We start from the raw sequence: 26,186 nt of genomic DNA, 5'->3' as shown, positions 1-26,186 counted from the left end.
AGGCTCCTAGCTGGTGTTCCTGACTTCAGCCTTTTCCACCCTCCAGTGTAAAAGCCTCACCAGTGCCAAAGTGATTTTCTTAGAACACAGGCCCAACTATGCCAATTCCTCATTTTAATGACTTTCTGTTGTCTCTGGGAGCCAACACAAAGTCCTTTAGCATGGCAGGTCTTTTACAATCTGCCTCCAGTCCTGCCCTTGCACCTTCTTTAATCTAGCTGTACTTGCCTTGGCTGCTCCTCATACCTAGAAGGTACTCTCTCTTCCCTTGTGTTCTGGGGTTGCCTCGGTCCCTTCCAAGGCTAGCTTCCCTTCCTCCGGGTGAGCCCTACTGATTGTATCTCTCCACAATGTCTCTTGCCTTTACTGTGCGTAGACAAGTGTCTGCTTGTATTTATTGCTTCACCAGATAGAATAAAAGAGGAACTAGGGTGGGAAGAATAATTTTGTTTGCCTCTGTATCCCCAGTGCTTAGCAGAGAACTTGGCACATGGGAGGGGCTTCATAAATGTATGTTGAATGATTGAGTGCCCCCAAAGGACAGAACTAGGAATTTAGGGGTAGGGTGAGCCAGCACATGGAAAAACCGAGGCTTGGTCTAAGGACAAGTTTCTTAGCACTGAGAGCTGTCCAAAAGTGAACGGCACACCCTCACAGGAGGGAGTGGGTAGAAGGCCTTTCGTCAGGGGTATTGGAGTGGCCACCGCCAGGTCCAATCAGAGTTGGATGAGGTACCTACTGAGCTCTTTTCCATTTGGGGGTTTATGTCATAATGGGGCTTACCCTATCCATGTGGTCGGCATCTGTCTAATCTAGGTTCTCCTCTGCTCATTACCAAATGGTCCAGAGTTTTGTCTTCACCATTGAAGAAATCAACCATAACCCTCAGCTTTTTCCTAATTTCACCCTGGGTTTTACCATCTGGGACTCTGGGAGCTCCGAGTTGGGAGCCCTGTGGGGAACGATGGCCTTGCTGACTGGCCAGGGATACCCCATCCCTAACTATGGATGTGCTCTCCCTGAGGCTCCCCTGGCTGCTGTCCTTGGTGAGGATCGGTCTGCGCTCTCCATCTCCATGGCCTCATGGCTGGGCCTCTACAGGATTCCCCAGGTAAGTGCCCAACTCACCTCCTGACTGCCCGTTACTGAATTCTTCCTCAAACCTCCCCTCCTCTTAGAAGTACCCCTTAGAAACTGATGATACACATTTAGAAACTGATGATGCACATATGTAAAATTTCCAGCTCTTTTCAGAATTCACAGCTACTTCCTTTTTTTCCTTCTGTGATGCCAAAAAGAGTTACTGACATTTGAGGGATCAAAGACTCGAAGTGATGTCTGGCCAAAGAATACCCGAAACCTTTGAGCCTCAGACTCCTAATCAGGTGCAAAAGTCACTTCAGAGGAGGAGCTGACCTCACTAACTCATCTTATATGCCTGGACTTCAGTTTTCGTATCTGTAAAATCAGCAAAACAAACAAAAAACCCAAACCAGCTCTTTCAAATTTTCCCAAAGACTCATTTTTGATTGAATGTTGGATTCCTTTCACCTAGGAACTCCTTGGGTAGAGGGTCTTGACCAGCAAGACCCTTGTCTCAAAAGCAATGAATGAGATGGGAGGCAGGATGTAAGGCAACTCCATTTATTCAGCTGAAAATCAGGGTTTATAAAGGCTGTAACCACAATCACATGCAGGCTGAGCTCATCCCATTACTTCACCAACTCAAGACTTACCCACGTCCTTGCACCTGAAGCAAGTAATGAAGCTTATCTTGTTCCTGAAGCTAGTTCCTGAGTTCCCAGACCCAACTGTTACTTTTCTGCAAAGAACGTCAGTATCTGCAGGAACCTCAGGTTCCAGGGTCATGGAGACCTTTTGCCAGGGTCTGAGTAAGCACAAGTCCCACGGGAACAGGCTTTGCCTCAGCTATGACCTTGATCACAGGACTCGCACTCCCCTTAGCCCTCTACAGTTGAACCCCTCTGAATCTCCACAAGCAAGGAAAGAAAGGGAACACACTGAATGACACAGGATTCTAAGTGATCTGGACAATCTGGAATCCTGGGCCATGTCTAAGATGATGAAGTTTATTGGTAGACAAGAATGTAAGGTGCCTGACTCATAGTGGACATTTAATCAATATGTGTTGACTGATTGATATGAGTTAAAGGAAAGCATTGGACTTCACATATCCAAGAAGGTGGAAAGTTTGAGAGGGGTCCATCAGAAAAACCAATCAAACCACACTGGGGTTGTAGCTGACTGAAAGGTGAAAGTGAGTCAGTGTGGGATGGGGAGCCACAGGAGCTGGTGTGAAGAATCCTGGGCTACCTGAAGAGAGGCTGAGCTCCCGGAGGGCATGGACAAAGCTCTTGCCTTTCCATGTCCCTGGAAATTTTAGCACACAGACTGGCACACCGCCCTTGATAATGCACTTCTTGCCTGTCTGAAAGAATGGCAGCCTTGAAGAGTTTGGAGGGAGCCCAGTGGCTACAATGCCAAGCCATACACAAAAGTAAGGCCCCCTCTTACAGGCTCAGTCAATGGTCCAGCCTCTGCTTCAAGAAAGTGAACACCTCCCACCATCTCTGATCACACTTCAGAGATGATGCACTATTATAGGTCTCTGTGTGGATGTCCTATGTCCTAACCAGACTGTAAGAGCCCAAAAGGCAAGTAAAGTCTCACTTCAATAGTGCGTTCATCCTGGTCCAGAACAGAGAAGGGCTGACGCTGTAAATGGCACCAGTCACTTCAGTCACGTCTGGCTTTTTGTGACCCCATTTGGGTTTTCTTGGAAGAGATATTGGAGGGGTTTGCCAGATCATTTTAGTGATGAGGAAACTGAGGCAAACGGTGACTTGTCTAGCGCTATGTGGCTGGTGTCTGAGGTAGGAAGAGAAGTCTTCCTGACTCTGGGCCTGGCATTCTATCCACTCCTCCACCTAGCACTCCCTGTCAGCCAGGGGGGCTGCGAAATAAACTAAGTTCCTTAGTTCCAACCCTCAAACATCACATAAAGCTAATAAAGAACCACTTAAGATTCTGTGGACAAAATGGTGATCAAGCCCTTCTCTTACTTTCTTATTTGTAACCCAGTCCTAAGCCTCCAACTCTACCACGGCATAGCAGGGTGGCCTGGAGAGGGAAACCTGAAAATCACCCCCCTAACCATGGTTACACAGTCACCATCTGGGAATTTATCCTAATCTCCTATCTGGAATCCCCTTGTTGAGCAAGTGTTTGCCGTAAACAATGGGGAAGCAGTGGCTAGAGCCTGATGAAGATCTGTAGCTTATTTACGGGTGGAGTCTTGGACGAGTCTTCGATGGTTCTGGTCCTCAGTTTCCCCATCTGTAAAAATAAGAGTTTGGACTTGTTGAGCCCTAAGGCCCCTGGGCCTCCTCCTGACTTCACGTCAGTGCTAATGAACCACCTTTAGGGGGACTGCAAAACCACTTGGGAGGCCAGAGGCAGAGGCCCAGGGCTTCTGGGGCTGGGGCGCCAGCCTTGATGCCGAGGCCTTCCTCTTGTTCTCAGGTGAGCTACGGCTCCACCATGTCGGTCCTCAGCGACAAGAAGCGCTTCCCCTCCTTCCTGCGCACTCTGCCTCCTGACGAAGCCCGGGCTCGTGGGATGGCGCGCCTGGCGGCCCACCTGGCCTGGTACGCAGTGGGGCTGGTGGCACAGGATGACGACTATGGGCAGCGTGGGGCGCGGGCTCTGCGACTGGAGTTGGAAGCGGCCGGCCTGTGCATGTACGTGGCAGCCGAGCTGCCCAGCTCTCGGACCCCAGAGAAGCTAGGTAAAGCGGCGTGCGCCCTGGCAGCAGCTCGGCTGCGCGTCCTCTTGGCCTTCTCGCGTGCCCAGGAGCAGCTGCTGCTCGCCGCCGAGCTGCACCGCCAGGGCGCCGGCCAAGGCCACCTGTGGATCAGCTGCGAAGTCTGGGACCCGGCGCTGCTGGCCACCTTGAACCTCGGTGGGGCCCTGCGCTGGGCGCTCGCCTTCTCCGGGCATCGTGGCTGGATCCCGGGCTTCGCCGACTTCCTGGGGCGGCTGCACCCGGCGCGCAGCCCAGAGGACAAATTCCTGGGGCCCTTCTGGGAGGAGACGTTCCGCTGCCAGTGGTTCTCCAACTCATCCTCTTCTGGTTGGGCTGCCATGATAGGGGGAGAGGAAGGAGGAGGACGAGGACAAGAAGCAGAGACTGAGACCCGGGCTGGGAGGGGAGCGCCCCCTGCACTGGGGAAGAGACTCTGCAGGGCCGGGACTTCCCCTTTCTGGACATGAGTGACCTGAGCGTGACCTACGCTGTGGCCAATGCTGTGTCCAGTGTGGCCCACGCGCTGCACGACATGGCCATCTGTGAGGCTGGGAATGGGCCCTTTGTGGATGGCCAGTGTGCAGACATGCCCACTTTTCAGCCCTGGCAGGTAAGAGGCCTTCAAATCGGGCTCCCCCTCCCTGACCCCCACCTTTTTCTAGCTTCTTCCCCCCAGTCTCCTCCACCTTTTCCCCCTCCCTCTTCAACCCCCTGCCACTGGACCTCATTCTCCAAATCCCAGAGTGGGAAGGGCTACAATCTGTGATTTGGAGAGTCCCCAGTTAGGGTATGTGTGTCACAACCTCTCACCAGCACAGGCCGCAGCAGGAGACTACATGTCAATATTGGGGAGGTACTGGTCAGTTTCCCAACCTGACAGGTTAAAGTGGGTGGGCATCTGCATGGAGATCTCAGAGGGGCACCTTCCCTTAGAGTGGGCATGGTCTCCGATGCCTTGATTGTTGAGATTCAGGGGCTCAGGATGAGGTGGGCAAAGAGATCTGCCCATCTCTGGGTGGTATGTAAAAATAAATTGACCACCTTCTTGCTGTGGCCTTCCTTCGGTGCCCTCTTCCTCTCCCCTTTTCCTCTCCCTCTCCCTCAACTCCTTCTAACCCTTCTCTGCCTCACTCTCTTCCTCTTCTCACTTCTCTTCTACTCTTGACTGTCTCTGTCTCTCTGTCTCTGTCTCTCTCTCTCAAAGATGAGCACACAGCAGAATGCACCTATGTCCTAATGAAAAAAAACTGTGCCTTCCCACACTTTCCTCGAGGGAAGTTTTTGAGAGCAGACTTTCTCCAGAGCTGCTTAGATATTGAGAGGGTTTCTGCAAAAGCAGAGTTTTATGCTTGCACAGATCCTCAGAGGACAGGCACAGCCTTGGGGATGATCCCACAGTGGAGCGTAAGCATGAGCCCTATACTGGAAAAAAAAGATAGGGAGAGAAGATGGAGAGAAGGGCAAGGGATGGGGGAGGAGGAGAAGAAGGCAGTGATGGAAAGAGCTGGTCTGTTAGTTTTTTCCAATGCTCTGAGCTCCGATCCTCTTTCACCTGCATTTAGCCAAATAGCTCTGCAACCAGGCTCTGCAACCAGGCACTTAAGACGCTCTTTCTTCAGAGGTGCTCCTGGGGATGCCTCTAGAAAAGATCCTTGACTGTTAATCTGTCATGTTCTTTGGCAAATTCATCTAATTCAGAACTCCCTTGAACAATTCTCCTTCTGTCCCTCAGTCTTGGAGTGTTGTCTTTGGGTATGAGAGGTTCAGGGACTTGCCTGGCCCTTGCCTATGGTCTTAGTTGTTTGAGGAATCACCCCCTTAATATAGTCTTAGAGCATTGACTAGGGGAACTGAGAAATTCAGGACCAACTTCCTGGAAATATAAATGACAGAGGAGGTGCGGATAACCATTAGCGATGTCAGTTTCCACCCCAGACATCCCCTGAACTGGTGAATTCACAGCCTTCTCCCAATGATATGTTTGGAAATATTTAAAAACTGACTCTCAAAAAATGTGCAGAAGACATACTTTGAAATTCTTCTTCTTTATGGACATTTGCTTCATCACTCTCTTAAGTCTCAACACTGACAAAAAAAAAAACCCTTTCTAAAGTGTGGTGCCCAGAACCTGATCCGGTGGGATCTCACCCACTTGAAGTGACCCCTCTGCCACTCTCTTCCTTTCATCCTTCTTCCTGTCTCCTATGCTGTTGCAGCTTAAAGCTTCTTTGGATGAATTTGCAAGATTCCAAGCAAATACATTTTTACCAGGTCTTGGTAAGGGTTATTCCACCCCTGACTAAGAACCTGATATTGCTCTCCTTCAAGTTGTCCTTTAGAAGTAGACACTGCCCCACCCCCACCCCCACAAAGTTTCAGAGAGATCTCAGGCAGCATAGATTAGTATCTCTGTGGCCTCTGTGTCAGTAAGACCTGAGTCCAGGTTTCAGCTCAGCCACACCCTGGCTTCATATCTTCACATCTGTGGCTCTGGCAGCTCTAAGTCCCGGAGAAATTGTTGACTTGTCTTGGTCATAGGTATTCACTCACAATATCCCTGATCAAGGGCCTCCTTGGCAGCTAGCTCCCTATCATGAAATAACAGAAAAAGAAATCCTCATCTGGGAGCCTCTCTTGCCTTTTATGAGCAGAAGGGAAGACGCAGCACCTGGACTTTGTTCATTCAGCTAACACTTTTTTGGGGGAAGCAGCTACACATGCTTAGTTACATTTCAACAAAGCCCTATCTACCCTAAGGTTAAAAAATAAACTTGGCCAGCACATCATAGTAGAGCCATGGCTAGACAGCAGTTCATTTGAAAAAGACCTGAGGGGCTGACTGGACCACAATCCTTAGTTGGACCTGAAGCCCCAACAGTTCAGTAGAAGAGAAGTGATAGCTCTTCTGCCCTGTCTGATGGTCAGATCACATCTACTCTGCTGGGTTCAGGTGTGGCCACCAGTTATAGGAAGAAACAGCATTCCTGGATGAAGACAAACTGGTTGGCGAAAGACTTGGAGACCATAGAGATTAGTTTGTGGCCACTAGGAGGTGCTGTGATCTCTGTCAGACCTTAATAAATAATGAGGGGTTGCCAATCCTCACCTAGCCTGCACTTCACCCACACCAGAGGATCCTCTGGTTCAGTCACTAACCTAGGCCCTTTTCCTGTCACTCTGGCCCTCATTGGCTTAGGAATTGTATGTGTGGATTAACCAGTCCAATTGTGGCCCAGCTCTCATCCTAAATATTAGAACCAGTGCTTGGGGCAGCTAGGTGGTACAGTGGATAGAGCACCAGTGCAAGAGTCAGGAGGACCTGAGTTCAAATCTCACCTCAGATACTTGACACTCACTAGCTGTGTGACCTTGGGCAAGTCATTTAACCCCAATTGCCTCATCCTGGGTCATTTCCAGTCATCCTGATGAATATCTGGTCACTGGATTCAGATGACTATGGAGGAGAAGTGAGGCTGGTGACCTGCACAGCCCTCCCTCACTCAAAACAAAGTCAAGTGCAAGTCATGTCATCATTTCTCTAATGGCACGGTCTTGTTCAGCCATGAAGGATGAACACACAGACCCAGTGCTTAAAGGACCTCAGAAGCTGCCTAGTCCATTTTATAGATGAAGAAACTGAGGCCTAAACAGAAAAAATTCTCCAGAGGTCATCCAAGCAACAAGTAGCATAGCCAGGATTCTGAGCCCCAGTCATGGGGCTCAAGATTCAGGATATTACTTTCCACTGTATCCCATGGGGCAATGATGTGGACAGATGTTAGGAAGGTGGGGGGGTACCATGGGCAGAGGGGACTAAAGGCTGATGGAGATAATGGGGGAAGGCTGGAGGGAGGGAGGAATAAAGTGGCTCCTGGATTAATGAGGTGACATTCCCATACCACACCCCTAGGTCTCCTCCTCTGTCTGCCAGGAGACTTGCCCTCCTGGAACCTGGAGGACCTCCCAGATCGGCCAGGCAAGCTGCTGTTTTGTTTGTCCCCAGTGCCCAGTGGGACAGATGTCTGAACACAAAGGTGAGGGTCTTTCCAAGCCAGAAACTGCTCTTCCTGGAAACCCTGTCATAAGGTCATAGATTTAAAATAGGAGGGACCTTAGATATTGTCTAGCATAATCCCTTCATCTTATCCTGGGGCGTTGGGGTGGGAGGTGAGAAGGAAGTTCTATACCTCCTGACTGTCCCTCACTCCACAGCTTCCATGGAAGCTTTTTCCTTCGAACAGGGACTGGCTATGTCTTGTCCTTTCTATCCCATGTCTATCCTATATTCAGGCCTTTCCCTATATTCAGCTCTGCATGAGAGATATCTTTTGCTGGACTTGGGATGGAAAAAACCTCAGGTCTATGAATGTTCTAACTATGGGACTTGACCAAGGCTGTCCCAGGTGTCAGCCCTCATATCTGGAAGGCAGGATTAATGATCCGTACACCCCAGGCTGGCTATATTGGTGTAAGTGGTAACTCATCAGAGACAGGAAAGGACACAGTCCTCATGACCATGGCCAGCTGTAAAGTTGCTTCTGTGTGCATGTGTCTGTATGCATGTGTGTGTATGTGCACGTGTGGGTCTCTGGGATCCTCTCACAATGAACTGGACTTCTCTGTGACTGACTGGCCAAACAAAGTGTGGAAAGTGACAAAGTGACTGGAAAAAAAAGTGTGCTAGCTTTGTCCACTGAGTCTACTCAATAGTAGGATCTCTCAGCTGGAAGGGACCTCAGAGGCCAAGGCTACCTGAACAGCACCCACCACGTCTACACAAGAATTGAAGGATGTTCACCTAGCCTGCTGGCTGATCCCCAATGCTGGAGAAGTCACTACTGCCTTTTGATCTCTGGGGTAGCTGGGACACCATGAAAGTCTCAGTTGGCACTAGGAGAAACACTAGCTCCATTTTTGTCTGTCTGGGAGCTTTGGAAAGCTGCAGATGAGGAGGGGAAGTAGCAAGAGTTTTGGCTCTGGAACCAGAGAACTTGGGTACAAATACCAGCTTGGCCACTCACTACATGCCAGGTTTTGGGCATATCTCTGCCATCTCTAGATCTATGACTGGAGAAAATTAGAATAGCTCTCTGGGACCCCTTTATAAGTTAAATTATTATAAATTTCAAAATGAAATTTTAGTTTATTTTCAATTGAAGATCCAGTTTCTCTCCCTCCCATCTCTCCCACTACCACCATGAGAAAGTAAGAAAAAACAAAACCCTTTTTACAAAAAATTATATAGTCTAGTAAAACAAACTGCATCATTGATCATCTCTAAAAGACTGTGAGTCCATCACCCCTCTTGGGAGGTGGGCAGCATATTCTGTCATGTGCCCTTTGGAATTGTGTTTGGTCATTGTGTTGCTTGGAGTTCCTAAGTCTTTCAAAGGTTTTTGCTTTTTGCAATATTGTTATTATATACATTGTTCTTCTGATTCTAAGCTCACTTCACTCTGCAATATTTCAGGTATTCCTGGAAGCCATCCCCTTTCCCAAATCTTACAGCCCAATAGGATTCCATCACCATCATAAACCATAACTCATTCAGCCATCATCCTCCTAATGATGATTTTCAATTTTCAATTTCAGATTTCCAATTCTTTGCCACCAAAAATGGATTTGCTAGAAATATTTTTGTATATATGGGTCCTTTCACTCTTTCTTTGACCTCTTTGGGGTTATAGACCTGACAGGGATGTCCATGAGTTGAAAGGCATTCCCTGTTTCATAGCTATTAGGACATAGCTACAAGTTGTTTTCCAGAATGATTGCTCCACCAACAGCCCAGTCATGCACCAGTTTTCTCACAGCCCCTCCAGCATCTGTCAATTTCATCAATCTAATCAGAATTAAAAAACAAAAACAAAATCTTGCATTTATTGAATTACAAGAGATTTAGAACTTTTCCTGTACATGGTTATTGATAACATAGAATTCTTATTCTGAAAACTGCCTATTCACATCTTTGACCACTTATCAATCAGGAAATGGTTCTTATTCATGTAATTTCAATCAGTTTCCTGTATATCTTAAAAGTAAAGCTTTATCTGAGAAACTTGCCCCAATCATTTTTCCTCTGATAATTCTTTAAATCTAATATAACCTGGATTTCAAGACTGAGTTATCTTGGTGAGGCATTGTGCCTAAGCTCACAATGAACTTTGAAGAAGAGGGACCTTATTCATTCCTTCTTTGAGAGTGTCCATGTGTCTGGGTCATCAATTCCAGACACATGGAGAGAAACAGACCTGGTAGGGCAGAAGTGTTGGCAAAATTGGCATGTCTGATTTCCAGCTTTCCTCCCTAGGAATAAAGCACTTCCCCTCAGGCCAGAATGGGGCCTCTCTCTTGGCTGAGTGATCTCCTCCATCTGTGTATTTTCCGGCATCTTCTCAGCTATAGAAATTCTCTGATTTGTATTTGCTTTCAATTTGAGCAAATAAGTTTACTCACTCTTTCCTTTTCTGGAGGGTCTTTCGTGTAACTCACATCTTGTGGGAATAAGTCAAACTTGCAGGTACTGTTAAAAAGTTGCTGTCAGGGAAGCAGCTTGAGACTAATCCTGAATCATGTGTCTATCCTAGGAATATCTAGAGGGGAAAGACAGAATTATAGTCTAGGTGCTTGGTCCCTTCCCCCACTCTCCTCCAGAGAGGAATCAGAGCCTCCTTTGGAAAGGCATGGGCCGTGTTCCAGGTATATCTGTCCATGCCTCTTGAAAAAGCCCCATTTACTTAACTCATCTGGACATACACACAACATGCCTGGGCAGCCTGCACCCAATGCTGTAATCCTGTGAAGATCTAGGGGACAGGCCTTTATCCTGGGCTACTGCCCCCTGTCAAGGGCCAAGTCACTGCTGCTGGGTTCATTCCTCTGGGATGAGTGGCCATGGGTTCCATCATGGCCCTTTCTTTTCAGCATATGCTTCTGCATGCAGGAAATGCCCTGATGACACCTTGTGGCCCAGCCCATCGAGGGATCGCTGTGAGCTGCAGCCCGATGTCTTCCTCCAATTTGGGGATCCCCTTGGGGCTGTTCTGTCCTCCCTGGGGGTTTGTGTGTCTCTGGCTACAGGAGTGGTCCTGGCTGTCTTTGTCTGCCACCACCACACTCCCTTGGTGAGGGCCAGCAGCCCGGGGCTCAGTGTCCTCCTGTTCACTGCCTTGCTCCTCAGTAGCCTTAGCTCCCTTCTCTTCCTAGGTCATCGGGGGTCCCTTGACTGCAGCCTCCGCCAGGTGGCCCTCAGCATCACCTTCACTGTGGCAATCTCCTGTGTGCTGGCCAGGACAGCTGCCGTCCTGGTGGCCTTCCGAGCAGTCCAGCCAGGGGGTTCCCTCCAGATGTGCCTGAGGCCTGGCCTGCCTCAGGCCATGGTCGCAGGGCCCCTCCTGGCCCAAGTGTGTATCTGTGTTTTCTGGTTAGGGGTCGCCCCCACAAGCCAGAGCAGAAGCCCATCATTGGCCTCCAACACAGTCTCACCTGAGTGTCGTGAAGCCTTACCTCCTGGCTTCTGGGGCATCCTGGGCCTCCTGGCTCTGGCTGGCTTTGTCCTGGCCCTTCTGACATGCCAGCATCCTGGTGGCTTTGGTGAAGCTCACCTTCTCACACTCAGCCTGGCGGTGTGTGAGCGTTTGGCTGGCCTCCCTGCCTGCCCAGATCCAAAGCAGGGGACAGGCAGTGGCCGCAGCTGTACAGGCCTTCAGCATCCTGGCCTCCAATGCTGCCCTGTTGGGCTTCATCTTCTTGCCCAGGTGTGTCACCATCCTGCTCCAGCCCCACAGGAACAACAGGGCATGGGTCATGGGGAGGCCCCCTGCCAACTGCCTTCCTTCTAGCTCCTGCTAAGCCTCAGATCAGAAGTCAGGAGGAGCTGGGGATCCAGGCTTAGGCCTTATGCATATTGGTGAGACACTTTCTTTCTCTGGTCCTCAGTTTTCCTCATCTGTGAAGTGGGAATTAGTCTTGTACAGGGCAGCTGTGGAGAGTGCCCTGCAAACATTCAATCCCTGCAAAAGCGTGTGTCAGGTGACTGGTGAGAGGAGACCCCTTTTGAAGTGGACATTATTCCCCCCCCCCCCCCCCCCCCGAGTCCCTGGGTTGAGAAATGTCTGTTGAGTTTCTAGGCAGGGTTGGGCCCAGCCACTCTCTGTTGTGCCCCTGTGCCTAGCAGCTGCTTGGGCCCCCCTCTCTGTTGTGCCCCTTTGCCTAGCTGCTCCTTGGGCCCCTGTCAAAACTGTTCTGTGAGATATGTTTGATGTTAAAACCACAGAGCTGTACCAGGAAGTGCCGAAATGCTTAAAAGGCACACACACACCTTGTTCGGTGCTGCCTCCTCTGGGTTTCCATGAGATAGCTGCTGGCTAATGAAGATGCTCCCAAATTTTCAATTGACTCTTGCCTGTGCTTTGTCTCGGTCCATCTATTTCAGAAGCAGGGAAGACCATTTCCATGGTCGCAGAGGTTTGCAAAGCTCTAGGGGCATCATCTCATTTGGTCTTCACAACAACCATGCATGGCAGGAGCTACTGTATTATCATCCTCAATTTATGGAGGAAAAACATGAGAGGCTAAGTAAGTCTCTGATCCTAACTGACCTAACCCAGAGTCACATGGCTGAGAAGCATTGGAGGTAATATGAGAATCCCCACTTCTCCTCACCCTGACCTAGTTTTCTTTTTACCGCTATGTACCTATACACTAGGCACTAGGTCCCTAGTCCATATTTTACTCAGGATGGTAAAAACATAGAGAAGTAAATGCAAATGCTTAGAAAACCCTAGCCCCAGTCCCCTGAGCTCTGGCCTGACTTTACTTACTGGGGCTCAGGGAGAGGATTTACAGGAAGAAATGGGAGCACTGAGTAAGGATTTCCCCTTTATGAGTGTCTGAGTCAGCAGGTAGAACCATAGTCATGAAAAGCCCAGTAGAATATTGAGAACAGAAAGATGACTATGAAATGGAATGAGAGACACTATGTCTTCTATCAGAGAGATGTTAGTATCTCTAGAGGAGAAAGAGAAAAGGTGATGTTAAATTTCCTCATCAGAACAGATACAAGTGATATGTTATGAAAAAGATCCCATGAAGAGTTTGTAAGGACTGTGGGAGATGATGGGAATAAGCAGGTAATTGGACAAGACATTTGTAAACCAAGGCGAGGTGTATTGAGTTTGACTGGAGGGGTAGCTGTCCTGTTAGGGTAGAGTCAAACCGATCAAGGAAGGGGCAGGGCTTTCAAAGGGCCAGAGAGGAGCAGGGGTAGGGTAGAAGTGGATTGGTCAAGCTGCCTGTTGCTGGGGCTTAAGGCTGATCTGGTACGACAAGCCTTTTACCCAGTTACAGGGTTGGGGTAGGGGTTGGCTATCCCAACACATTCTATTTTGGGCTACTTGCATCTCAAGTGCTAATGAGAGAGTACATAGATATGTGTGTGAGCCAAAAAGGGTCATTCTCAGGATGAATCCACAGAAGCTAGAGAGTGCAGTGTATTTGGAGGGAAGAAAAGTTACCTGTGATCACTGAAAAGAGAATAAAGATGAAGAAAAGGTGTAGTTTTTTTCCTGAGAGGCTGAAATAAAGTCTTATCTAGATAAAACATGAAGAAGGTCCTTATCACAAACTGAAGCAGAGTTAAGTGACTTGCCCAGGGTCAAACAGCTACTAAGCATCTAAGGCTGGATTTGAACTCTGGTCTTCCTGACTCTATCCACTGGGCCATCTAGCCACCCAAGTTATTATGCCTGCCTTGACAATAAATCATATAGTTGGGATTCTGTTTTCTCAGTTAGAAATCACTCACAACATTTTTTTTCTTTTTTTCCAAGCTAACTTTGGGTAGTTCCAGGAACCCCAGGAACAAAACCCTTCTGTCTGTCCAGTTTGATAAGGTACTTGGCAGAAGCGTAGCAAATGCTGAAATAGCTTAGAGTTTTATGGCACCATTCTGTAGAATTTGTTCTAAGAAAAACTAAGAATAAGATTCTGTGAAAGTTACAGGGAGAACAAAGCTTTGACCTCTTATTTCTTTCCCTGGAGACTTACAGATCTCTCATCAGTGCAGTGAAGGAAGGTGGTTTCACTTGATAAGAGAAAAGGAAAAAAGTGAGTTTAAAATTTTCTGTTTAAATTTATCTGGTGCTTAAGACTGTCTCTTATTAACCCTTTCTTGAACATGAAAAGAGAAAAGTTTGTTTAAATCAGAAAACAACTTAAAAGTAAGTAAACTAAGTAAAAAAAAAACCCTTCTAAGTGAATTAATTAAAATATGGAGAGATAAAAAACAAAGAGGGACCTGTTCAGTGCTATCACCATCTCCAAGCCCCTCTCACCATTATTCTTAATTTCTAAATGAAAGATAAATTAAGTGTCCTTCTATTTTGTTCGTGTTATTTGAACATGAGAAAAATAATAACCTAACCCTAAACAGTGGCAGCTAGGTGGTGCAGTGGATAGAGTGCTGGGTCTGGAGTCCAGAAGACTCATCTTCCTGAATTCAAATCTGGCTTCAGACACTTACAAAGCTGTGTGATCCTGGCTAAGTCACTAAATTTTGTCTTAGTTTCCTCATGTGTAAAATGAGTTGAAGAAAGAGATGGCAAATCATAAAATTTGGAAAGTAACAAGATTAGAATGTTTTTTCTAAGAACTAGAATATATATATATCTGTATGATGAGAAATTTAGACTTTAGGTTAAAGTAATAAATTCTCAAAATTGGATTAAGGATTTAATATATGAAATTGCATAATTCTAAAGAAAGTGAAATCATTTTCCTATTTGAAAGTATTTTAAGAGATAGAAGGGCTCTTTTTCCAAGTCAGGTCCTCATGAATCTTTTTTTAGGATTCTTCTTTGGCCAATCCATATCACATACAGGTTTAGTTGAAGACAGAAACAGCAAATGGTATTTAAAAACCCCCTGAAATTCTCTGAAATTTCAGGTGAATCATGGATCCCCAATTTACTGCTCTTCTTATAGCTCTGTTGTTAATTGGATCAGAACCATAATACTTGAGCTGGTTTTTGCCACATGAATTTGTGTGTGTTCATCCTTTGTTGCTGAAGAAGATCATGCCATCAGAGAAATAATGACATGACTTGCACTTGACTTTGTTTTGAGTGAGGGAGGGCTGTGCAGGTCACCAGCCTCACTTCTCCTCCAGAGCCATCTGAATCCAGTGGCCTGATATTCATCAGGATGACTGGAGATGACCCAGGATGAGGCAATTGGGGCTAAGTGATTTGCCCAAGGTCACACAGCTAGTGAGTGCCAAGTGTCTGTGGTTAGATTTGAACTCAGGTCCTCCTGACTCCTGCACTGGTACTCTATCCACTGCACCACCTAACTGCCCATATGAACTAGTTACAGAAAAGCCAAATTGAAGAGGTTGTATTAAATTACACTTTGTCTTGTTACTAGCAAATTGTAATAGAATGACCTAGGAATCTCTCCAAGTGACTTGGAACCAGAGAAGAGCCCCCTGCAGATCTGCCCTGAGAATGAAACCTATTCCAGAATGTCCAAGAGAAGACATTTTTCCAGGACCAGTTGACCATCTGGGATGCAAGAGGAAATACACTTAATAAATGGACATTGGGAGTGGGTTACCAGGATACAAGGAGACTTGGCATTAGTTAATACTTGTCCTTCAACTCTATATTAGATGCACTAAGCTATGCACTGGGATGATTCCCAGTTGTTATTGGTGGTAGTGGTGATTCACTTTGTTCTTTGTGAATCACACCTGGTCTGACAGCTTGTGATACACAGGAAAAAGACTTTCTCAGCTTTTAGATATGCTGATTATCAGATGGCCAGCATCCCCCACTACCTTTCCACTATGATTAGTTTGCCATTAGTTGGACTTCTTAGGTTTCATATAATTTCCGTGAAAATAAAATTCAAGCATCCCTTATAGGAGGGAGCCAGACAAAGGTGTGCCAGTAAATCTTTAATGATGGGCACAATCTACTTTTACATTTTCTGTTCATCAAGAACATCACTTTTTAAAGTCTGGATGATCAATAAAACCATTAAACCCTCACTTGTAAGTTGATTTCCTTGAACCAGATGTTTGAATGAAACATTTAACAATGAGCCCTACCCAGCTGGTCAAAGTGACTCCAACATATCCCTGAAATAATGAAATAAATTTCTTAGAGAATAGAACTGATTCCATTTTGTTGTGGATGATCAACGCGAACTGCAGATTGGCCGCAACCACAGCTGGTTCACTTCAGGTCTCTCTCTTCTAATTGGTTTTAAAAACACGGAGGGGACTTCAACAGTCTCTGAAATGTCCTTTCTCTCTCATCTAACATGACAAATAGTTCTCTTGGATTTAGGCACAGTGAATACTGGGTCTGGAGTTAGGAAGACTCATCTCCTGAGTTCAAATCCAGTCTCAGACTCTTACTGGCTGTGTGACCCTGGGCATGTCACTTAACCCTGTCTGCCTCAGTTTTCTCATGTGTAAAATGAGCTGGAGCAGGAAATGGCCGGCCAGTCCAGTATTTTTGCCAAGAAACCTCCCAAAAGGATCATGAAGACTTGGACAAGATTGCAAAGGGAACCGGGCAGTCAATCGTCCCGAAGATCAAAAGAGCATGACTCACACAAAGTATCCTGTAGGAACCAAAATACATCTCAGCGTCATGTGAGAAGCCGTCTAGGAGCTGCTTGTCCGAGCTCTGGTGGAGGGATAGATTCCCACCCAGATCTGCCCATTTCCAGAGCCGCAGGACAAGAGGGGCGCAGCACTTGGCATGATTTGACTGTGTCCATGAACTAACCCCAAGGGGGCACAGAGAGGAGTGGTCTGTGCCCTCTGAAAAACTATAAAAGGAGACCTTTGATTCCTTGCCACCTCCAGACTACTTCCCCTCACTCCCATGGGGTCCATACTGTGTGCCCAGCTCTATACCCTGGGGACGGGACGATGCCCTCTCCCTCTCCTCCCCATCCCCTCCCTGCTAGAGAGCCACGCCCTCTGCCCCCGTACCCCTCCCCCTTTTGCGGTTTGTCTCAGGGCATTATTGAAGCGTGATTGGCTCCTTGTTTCCCGCTGCGGGTTGAGGTCTTTCCTGGTGAGGAACCAAAGAACTGGGATGCTCAGAGGGAAACTGTTATCAGTTGGCTAATGAGCCAAACTGACCTGCCGGGGAGGGGGCCGGAGGGGAAGGGGGCTGAAGGGGAGGGGACGAGGGCTGAGGGAGAGGGGGAGGGGCTGACTCTCCGCCCCCTCAGCCCCACCTTTGCTGTCTCCCTTCCTAGCCCCCACACTGAACGCGACCCCAGCCTCGCTCAGAATCCGTCCCCGACCCCTCCTCCGTGGGATCTTAAAAGGAAACACTGGTCAATGGCGGGCAGTGTCTGAGCTCTCCTGGGGTGGGGGTGGGGGGCATCCTGTCTTATGCTTTTTGAGATGAAAGAAAAGGGGCTGGGAGGACTCAGGCGCCAAGCCGAATTTTGGCTATAAAATAATTTCGCGGAGGGAAAACTATTCTCTTCTCCCTCTCCCTCAGAATCTGAATAAACGGTGTGTGTGTGTGTGGGGGGGGGGGGGGGGGGGGGATAATGTGGGCATGCCCACGCTCTGGGAGGGTGTCACCAGCCCAGGTAGCGACCTACAGGGAAACTGCAGTTAGGGTAGGGGTAAAAGCTACCGGCAGAAGGAAGCAGAAAGCCCTGCCCCTCGGGGGTCTCTAGTCGCGTTAGTTTCAGGTCTGTCTTGGTCACTACATCGTCAGAAAGCATCTTCTTAGTCGGATTAGATTCTGGCCACTGGGGAATCTTTGGAATATCCCAGTCCTGGTTTTGTTCAGAAAACTGAGCAAGGAATGAGTCTCTTGGTCCTTTGTCTATTCACAACCCTAGAGAAAATACTTCAGTTTTAGACTCTTGAAGGTGCAAGGGAAATGTGCAAACATCATCCGGTCTCTACTTGTCACAGAGACAGGCGTCAGTCAGCACAAGGGCCCCTGCATTGGAGAGCAAGGAATCTAGGCATTGCTTGTTGGGCAGCGTCAGGCCTCAGACCCCAGGGGGGATCTGGGCATCCCTCACTAGGCAGTGTTAGGCCTCAGTCTCCAAGAAGTTCAGACTCTTTCAGCTGTAGTTCAGTATCCTGTCCAGGACCCCACCAACCCGATACAGGGAGTGGGAGATGCGACTATTCAAGGCATCCAGATCCATGACGACTTTATTGTGGGAGCAATTGGAGTCCTCTGAGTCCACCTGTAGTTTCTGAGTGCTCCATCCCCTTACTCATGATTGGCAGGGATATCCTAGGACATCACTGGTGACCTACACCAAACCCCAGGTATTAGAGTTGACCATGGCTAAGGCCATGTGGGAGCCAGTGTCATTACTCCTCCCCATGAGAATTGCTAAGACCCCACAGCATGATTGTAGGCAGGGGACAGAATGCCTGCATCTATCCCATTATAAAGTATTTACTTACTGAAGGTGTGAGTATCCCCACAGTCTCCCCATTCAGCTCACCAATCCGGCCAATTTAGAAAGCAGACAAGGATGAATGAAGAGTAACTGTGGACCCTAGGAATCTGAATGAGGGTGTTCCTGCAATTGAGGCCCCACACTCAAAATTATAGAGGTGGCTGCTAACCCCAAATATGCTTTATTCTTTGCCCATATTCGCAGACTCTCATCCCCAATCTGCTTCTACATTTGAGGGGCCACAATATACTTTTCCCAGGCTACCCATGGGATACGCTCATGTATTGTACCATCAGTACAAGACCTCTGGGTACCAGAGGGACCCCCACAGATGGCACTTTGTTGAATACATGATCGAAGACTCTGCCCCTCCCAGACCTGTGCAAGCTGACCCCACAGCTTGACCCACTGTAGTTGGGCAATAGCCCTCACCTCCATAAAATACAAGCCTCTGCAGTGCTTTAAATTCTTAGGATACATAAGACATCCCTGGCCCAGTCCCAGATAAATAAGCTCCTCTCTCAAGGCTCCTACTGATGTGAAGAGAGCTCGCCATCTACTGGTCACATTTGGATATTGAAGACTGCCTATTCCCCATCTCACAGCCCTACTTGTCCCTGTCTATACCGTCATTAGAAGTCCTCCACCTTTCAGTGGGGTCCAGAGGAGCAGAAGCGTCTGACTGTAATCAAGCTAGCAGTGAGTCAAGCATGCCCTTTAGGTGATGACTTCAAGAGGCCTCAGATGAATCCACCCAGGCTCGCTATAGTGGCAAGAGATGGCTGGCGTAGGAAACTCCCAGATATTGTCACCATATATCCACCCACAGACAGAAAGGTGATGACTGCCTACTGGGTTCTGATGGCCACAGAGCCGTGAACACAGGCCCTGTCCTTGTAAGGCCTGAATTACCAATACTGCCCCAGGATGCTGGGTCAGCCATTGATGCCTTCCTGTTTAAGTGGAAATGGTATTTGCAGGACAGGGCTCGACTGGGACAGAGAGTCAGCAGCCTACATGAGCAGTTGGCACAAGCCCAGGAAATACCCCTTCCCCTTCACGTCCTGACCCATTTGCTAAGTGGGTCCCACAGTGGCATCAACTGGCAAACAACAGGGATGAGGTCTTTTTCACAGATGTCAGTGTCTCCAGTTCCAGTGACTATCTCCTCTGGGTAACTGCAGCCTTTTACCTTGCAGCCTCTTTGGAGACTGATGGCAGAGGCATGGTGCCCTGTGGGCATAACCCTGAGGGACTCACTGAAGCAAGAAAGGGGTTTCCTCCAGAGCTATACTGATTTCTGGGCAGTTGCCAATGGACTTACAGTCTGCTCTGGCAAGTGGGCCCATGATGATTGGCAGATCCAAGGCTGATCCATATGAAGTGCTGTACTTTGGAGGGACATTGCAGTGTGCCCACAAACCTACCCAACCTGGGTGTTTTCACCCCCACAGAAAGGGCTACAGAGGAAGCAGAATTCAAACAGGTGGCTGACAGCCTCACAAGACCAGCAGCCTAGAATGCTCCATTACTGCACAGGATATGCCTCATATGGAAATTGGCCTTGGGAAATGGGTACATTAATGTCCTGGACATTTAAGGACTGCTGGCCTCACAAGCTGCTTGAGGGTTGAGGTGACAAAAATGAATCCACTGGATTTACTGGAGAAGGAAGTGACCAACCACTCCAGAAAATCCCAAAAGGAGTCATGAAGGGTTCATGACTGAACAACAAATGTGGTTGTTTTTAATGTATAAAAATCAGTCTCCCCTTGTATTCTGGGTCCCATGCTGAGGAAGGATATTTTGTTGGGCAATTCACATTGTTACAAATAAAAAACCCAGAGAGACAGAGTTTCTGGGTAATTAATAATCAGTTTATTAATTAGGCTAGCCAGCAATCAATAATTTGATGGTCAGTGGTTTCTCTTGGTAACCAAAGACAAAAACCATGGAGAGAGTGAAAGCTTTTAACACTTTTGTAAAAGGGAATGTCCCTAACAGGTGAAAATCAACCTTGATGAGTGGACATTTAGAAAGTCACCTCCAGCACTCTAGACAAGGGAATCCATCTACATACAAACCACTCCAGATTTTTTTTTCTTTCATGAGTTTTCACCCTAAACTCTAATGGAGGCGTACAAGGACAGGGCCTATTTTCCTCCAGGTAAGAACTTGCCTAGACTGGATTCTGTTTACACTCTCAACAGAAGTAAGGTCTCCTAGTTGTGTGGGGTCTGGCTCAAGATTGAAGAGCATGATCCTTGAGGGCTGAGGGCAATCCCAGTTAGTCATGTTCTTTAGAGGCTCAATGAAGAAACAGAGGAGAAAAGCCTGGATCCCAATGTAACAGTTGGTTATCATAAAATAATAATTTCCCTCAGCATAGATTGCTCAATAAATCAACTTTTGCAAGCTTGAACTTTTGTTTCCTCAGTCATCTCATCTTTCACCTGCCACAGCACTCACCAACCAGGTCACCAGGAAATGCTAGATATGTACTGCATTCTGCCCCTGGAAACATGGACTTCAGGGCAGGATCAAGGGGCAATGTCCTCACATAACACTAAGGTGGCAGTCTCAGCCCCAACCAGGAGCATGAGCCTATGTCAGAAGGAAATTTGAGCATGTATACTACCCTGGAGAAGGCAAGCACCATGAAGAGTACCTTGGAATCTACTCACAATTCTGGTCCCATTACACCTCACTCTGCCTGTAACATGAGACTCCCTCTCCTTTACCATCCTGGAGTTTACTGCCATTGAAGCCACATCAGGAGGGACAATGACTTCTAGTAACGTACCCCCACACCACTGGTTGTGGACAGGGTACTCCTTGTATCTCCTTTGTCTGCTTAGAGGCTCTTCCTACCTCTACCCTGGAGTTCTCCACAGTGCTCCTGGCCCCACCTCTTTACCTGCTTCCTGGCCTTCAACACTAGCTGGAGAGGCACTTGGAGCCATACTATATCTTGACCTGGGTCACTCCCTGTGATCACCTGCCAGACCTTCACCATGTCTCCTGCAGTGGCATGATCTGTTGGAGGAAGATCCTTAAATGATCTTATTTTTTAAATTTTATTTTATCTTAAATTCTTTTATTCTGAATGTAAGAAATAAAATATTTCCATAACATGGTAGAATTAAAAAAAACTATTGTACATAAAACTGCAAATCTATTATGTATAACTTGCTCTTTTTAAATGTATAATAAAGTTATTGTTTTTTTTATTTTATTCTTATCCCCTCCTCCTAGAGATGGTTAGCATGAAAAAATGCTGTACATCATTATTGATTAGAGAAATGCAAAATAAAACAAACTTGAGGTATCATTTTACACCTATCGGATTGGCTAAAGTAACTGAAGAGGAAAGTGACAAAAGTTGGAAGAGATGGGGAAAAAATGGGGACACTAATTCATTGTTGGTGGAACCAAGATCCAACCTTTTTAGAGAACACTTTGGAATTATGCTCAAAATGTTATTGAATGGCCTACACCCTCTGACCCAGAAACTTCACTACTAGGTCTGTTTCCAAAGACAATTAGGCAAGAAAGAAAAGAACCTATGTGTTCTAGAGTGTTTATAGCAGCTCTCCTTGGGGCGGCAAAGAACTGGAAATGAGAAACCATTGAGGGGCGCTTGTCTTCCCTTCATCCAACATTCTTCCCCAGTTGACATAATACTGACACAAATCCTTCACCTTATTCTGAAGACATTTGTATTTCTGAAGACATCCAGATGGCTCCTTTCATACACTCCTGCTATTTAGGAACGATTCATGGCCTCCTTTTATTGTTTTGCCTGAAGGGTCAGCATAAATGATGTCCCCCTATTTCACCATTCACACACAATCAGACACAACATTTACCTGTCACCAGTGACCTCAGAGAAAGGTTTATCCCCACTGAGCACATTTTGTAGAACAAGATGAGAACTTGGTGTGAATGTCCTTCACACTGATTACATTCATAAGGTTTCTCCCCAGTGTGGATTCTCCTATGTCAAGTAAGAGTGGAGCTCTGTTTGAAAGTCCGCATGAGTGGGAAATTCATGACCAGGTCGGTATAGGGCAACAGAGAAGGAAGGGGGAGGGGGAGAGAGAGAGAGAGAGAGAGAGAGAGAGAGAGAGAGAGAGAGAGAGAGAGAGAGAGAGAGAGAGAGAGAGAGAGAAAGACAGAGACAGAGAGAGAGAGAGACAGAGAGACAGAGAGACAGAGGGAGGGAGACACAGAGGTGTGTGTGGACACTAGAGAAGGGTTCTAGCCAGGAAGGGCATTGCTGAGCATTGCAGCTCAGGGAGAGACTATTCATCAGGCCAAGAAGAGGCCCCAATCTCAGCATAAAGGACTTCACCTTGAGAAGGTGCAGGAACAGGTGTACCAGGAAGCCCTATCACTTATTGTCTAGTTCTAGGTGTAGGCTAATCCTATCCAGGGGTAGGCTGAAGGTACCTGCTATTTGACTTCTGAATAATTAAGTAATTTATTGATCATTTCCACTTTTTGAGGTTCCCAACAATGTACAAATCTTTCTTTTTTATTGGGGTCTCTTGGGTTACAATTCTTCACTGCATAGTATTGATTCATAGTGTGGCCTCTTAACTATAGGAAGGCAGTCTTTTTAATGGCTGACAACTGATCTCAAATTGTTTCCCTTACTCACCCCCAGCAGAAATCATTCCAGTCCTCATTCCCTCGATACTCCTACATCCATCCTTAACCACTATGAACTCCAGTCCTCCACTGAGAAAGCTCGTCTCAGACACCTCATTCTTCACCTGGCTTCATTCTCTGGGACTGCCCTGACTCATCTCTCTACTATGCCCCTAAATCGGGCACTTTCTCCCCAGCTACTTATTTTTTCAGCTTCCTCTGGAATATTAACTTCCTATTAGACTGCAGTAGCTGCAGGCTAGGGACTCTGGATGGTTTTTATATTTGTATCTGTGAAAAGTTAGAAATTAGTATTACCTCTAAGTTCTACTGTATTGATTTTACAATGCAATTGATTTTAAGCTGTATTGATTTTGTATGGTTCACATTTGCCTGAACTAAAAGAAATGCTATTACTCTACTTTGAAGTGCTTGAAAGGGAGAGATGTAATCACTCATATTCCCTGGGACATTTTTTTACCAGCCAGTTTAACTGGATAACCTTCTTCATTGTCTGTCAACGACCTACCAGTTTAAGCTGGATCCCCACCTCCCAAAGACAGTTATTAGGGGTCATTTGATCTCCCTCAAGGGCCTGGTCCATGGTGGATGCTTTGGGTGAAGCACGAATAATGAAGTATTCAACTTGTCTTGGGGTTTGTTGAGTTTGTTAACAAGTGAGTCTCCCACACTGCCGAAGACTCTGAAGGAATGAGAGGACACAGCACAGAGATGCTCAAACCAAAGGAGGGGGAAGGCTTCGGGCAAAATGGGATTTGGAGGGGACATTGTGAGAGCTGCTGAGTGGCCGAGATGCCCTGACCTGAATGGCCAACCTGATTTCCGAAGTTGGGGAATTTGTGAAGTCACTGAAATGAAGTTATACCCAGGATATTCTTGTGAAGCAGTCATGGGATGAGCTGCATGGCAAGGAAGTCCTTTAATGATATTAAGCTCATGCTTCATACAAGATGGTGGGAATTGTGCTCAGTTTATGATCTATGCTTAATAAACGTTTATTGACCATTCCACCTAATCACTCTCCTCCAGGTTTTTGTTGTTCAGTCATTTCAGCCCTGTCTGACTCTGTGACCCTGATGTGGTGCTTGGGGGCCTGTGCTTAGACCCCAATTCCAACACCTTATTTTTCTGTAGCCTCAAAAACAGTATCCCTATCAGTTTCTCCCCAGCCCACGGGCACTATGCCTACCAATTACTCATGGGTGGGTCCCAGCCATATACTTATCTCTCTCCCTAGTATAGTAACAAACTGAATCTGTAGGAATTGTTAGTTTTAACTGGCTCATAAAAATATTCAGTACTTTTCTATATTATATTGTGTACATCCTTTGTTGCCGAAGAAGACCACGCCATCAGAGAAATAATGACATGACTTGCACTTGACTTTGTTTTGAGTGAGGGAGGGCTGTGCTGGTCCAGTCTCCCTTCTCCTCCAGAGCCACCTGAATCCAGTGACCAGTTATTCATCAGGATGACCGGAGATAACCTAGGATGCACTGAATGGAATAGATTCAGTGAAGACTTCTCAGATCGTAATTCTTCTCCCAGACTGAGAGGCTCAGGCAACAGTGCCTTCGTTGTGGAATAATTCCCATATAAGGATATAGACTATGTAGTGCATTAGGGTCTCAATGACTGGAGAAAACTTACATAGCTTTTCGATGCCTTCATTTCAAAGGGGATTGGCTAGATTTCGTATCTAGAATGTAAGATCATATTCTCAGCTAATGAGAATAATGGTCAGTGGTGGGAGGAGGGTTTTGCGTTAGGGTCTATATGTATCACTGCTTTTCCTTTGTCTTCGGCTTTTCCTGCTCCAGACCACCTGGTGAAGTAATTGCCCCCCTTCTCGAGAATCGAATAAATAAACTTTCTGTCATCACTTTGAGAGGCCTCTGAGTAGTTAATTTGAGTCAGGGATCTTGCCATCCCATACAGGTCCTTTAGGCCAAAGTCTTTGCAGGTACTTAGCTAGCTGGGTAACTCAACTCCTCCTCTCCTGTCTACCCCTCCCCTTCCTTCTCCTCTCCAAAGGAAGGTAAATTTGGATGGCCAAAAGATGCCTAGTTGACTTGGATTTTACCAGCTCCTATCCTTTCCTCTCCTCTCCTGTCCCAAAACCTTAAACCTACTGCACTCTGAAACTGGAACTCCAATGGGCCTAAGGACTCCTCTGGACCCTCCTGGCTTTAGAGTGATTATCAATGGTTACTGTTGCTGTTGCCCACACAGCCTGAAGTCTTTCTTTTTCTTGACCTCATTCAAGGGGCCATGCCCTGGCTACTACTTAAACAGGCCCATTCAGTGAATGGGCATTGCCTATACACACCAACTCCCTACCTCATTATATGCATCCTGGACTCCTCATTATGTATATCCTGGACTTAGACACACGCACATCCCTCCATCAGTCAGCCCTGACTGCGAGTTAGTGACACAGCAGACCTAAAACCCTCTCTGTGTCCCACTTCCCCCCATGAGCTCTCTGGTGAACTCTCAGTAAATCGCCTGACCTTTGGTCCACTGAAAAGCATAAAAATAAACCTTTGCCAACTTGACTTAAAGAATGCTTGAGTCTGTGAATTCTTTCCAGAAGACCCTATCCTGCATCCTGGTCCTTGAGGGGGTCCCTGACACTCCATCAACCCTATCTGGGGTTTTCTGGGCAAGGATACTGGAGAGGTTTGCCAACTGGGACAAACAGGATAAAGTGACTTGCTCAGGGTCACACAACTACTGTATCTAAAGGCAAATTTGAATTCAGGAAGATGACTCTTCCTGACTCTAGGCCCAGAACCCTGTGCACTATGGCGTGACTTGGCTGCCCTCTGCTCCAGCTACCCTGTCTCTTTCATTTTAAAAGTTCCCAACTTTGTTTCAAAGACCTCAAACTGAATGCCCTGGGGGGATGCTTTGCCTCAAAACCTCCCCACTCCCATGCACCTTCCTTTTAGTCAAGAAAATGATTTTCCTAAACTGCAGACCTGACCATGTCACTCCTCTATTCAGCAAACTCCAGTGGTTCCCTATCACCTCCAGGATCAACTCCAAAATCCTTTCATTCAAAGCCCTTCTTGACCTAGATATCACTTCCTTTTCCAAGCTTCTTACACCTTCCTTCCGACTCCCTACCCACTGATCTGATGACACTGACCTCCCTGCTCATCTCTCAGCTCAGAGCATTCTCTAGCTGGCCTCCATGGCTGGAATCCTCTCTCTTGTC

At 47.0% G+C, this 26,186-nt stretch overlaps 1 protein-coding gene across 1 annotated transcript; it reads left to right on the top strand.

Annotated features, from left to right (window-relative positions):
- Nucleotides 1–838: 838 nt before the first annotated feature.
- LOC140531190 (extracellular calcium-sensing receptor-like) lies at nt 839–11,677 on the top strand. Its single transcript, XM_072650263.1, is given in 7 exon segments — nt 839–1,111; nt 3,544–4,239; nt 4,242–4,588; nt 6,043–6,103; nt 7,737–7,860; nt 10,751–11,450; nt 11,452–11,677. Coding segments are annotated over 7 exon segments (2,427 nt in total).
- Nucleotides 11,678–26,186: the final 14,509 nt, after the last annotated feature.

Source organism: Notamacropus eugenii, chromosome 3 (assembly GCF_028372415.1).
Source record: "Notamacropus eugenii isolate mMacEug1 chromosome 3, mMacEug1.pri_v2, whole genome shotgun sequence".
Taxonomy (NCBI): Eukaryota; Metazoa; Chordata; class Mammalia; order Diprotodontia; family Macropodidae; genus Notamacropus; species Notamacropus eugenii.
The sequence above is the reverse complement of the archived record's forward strand: the minus strand, read 5'-3'. Positions and strand labels throughout refer to the sequence as shown.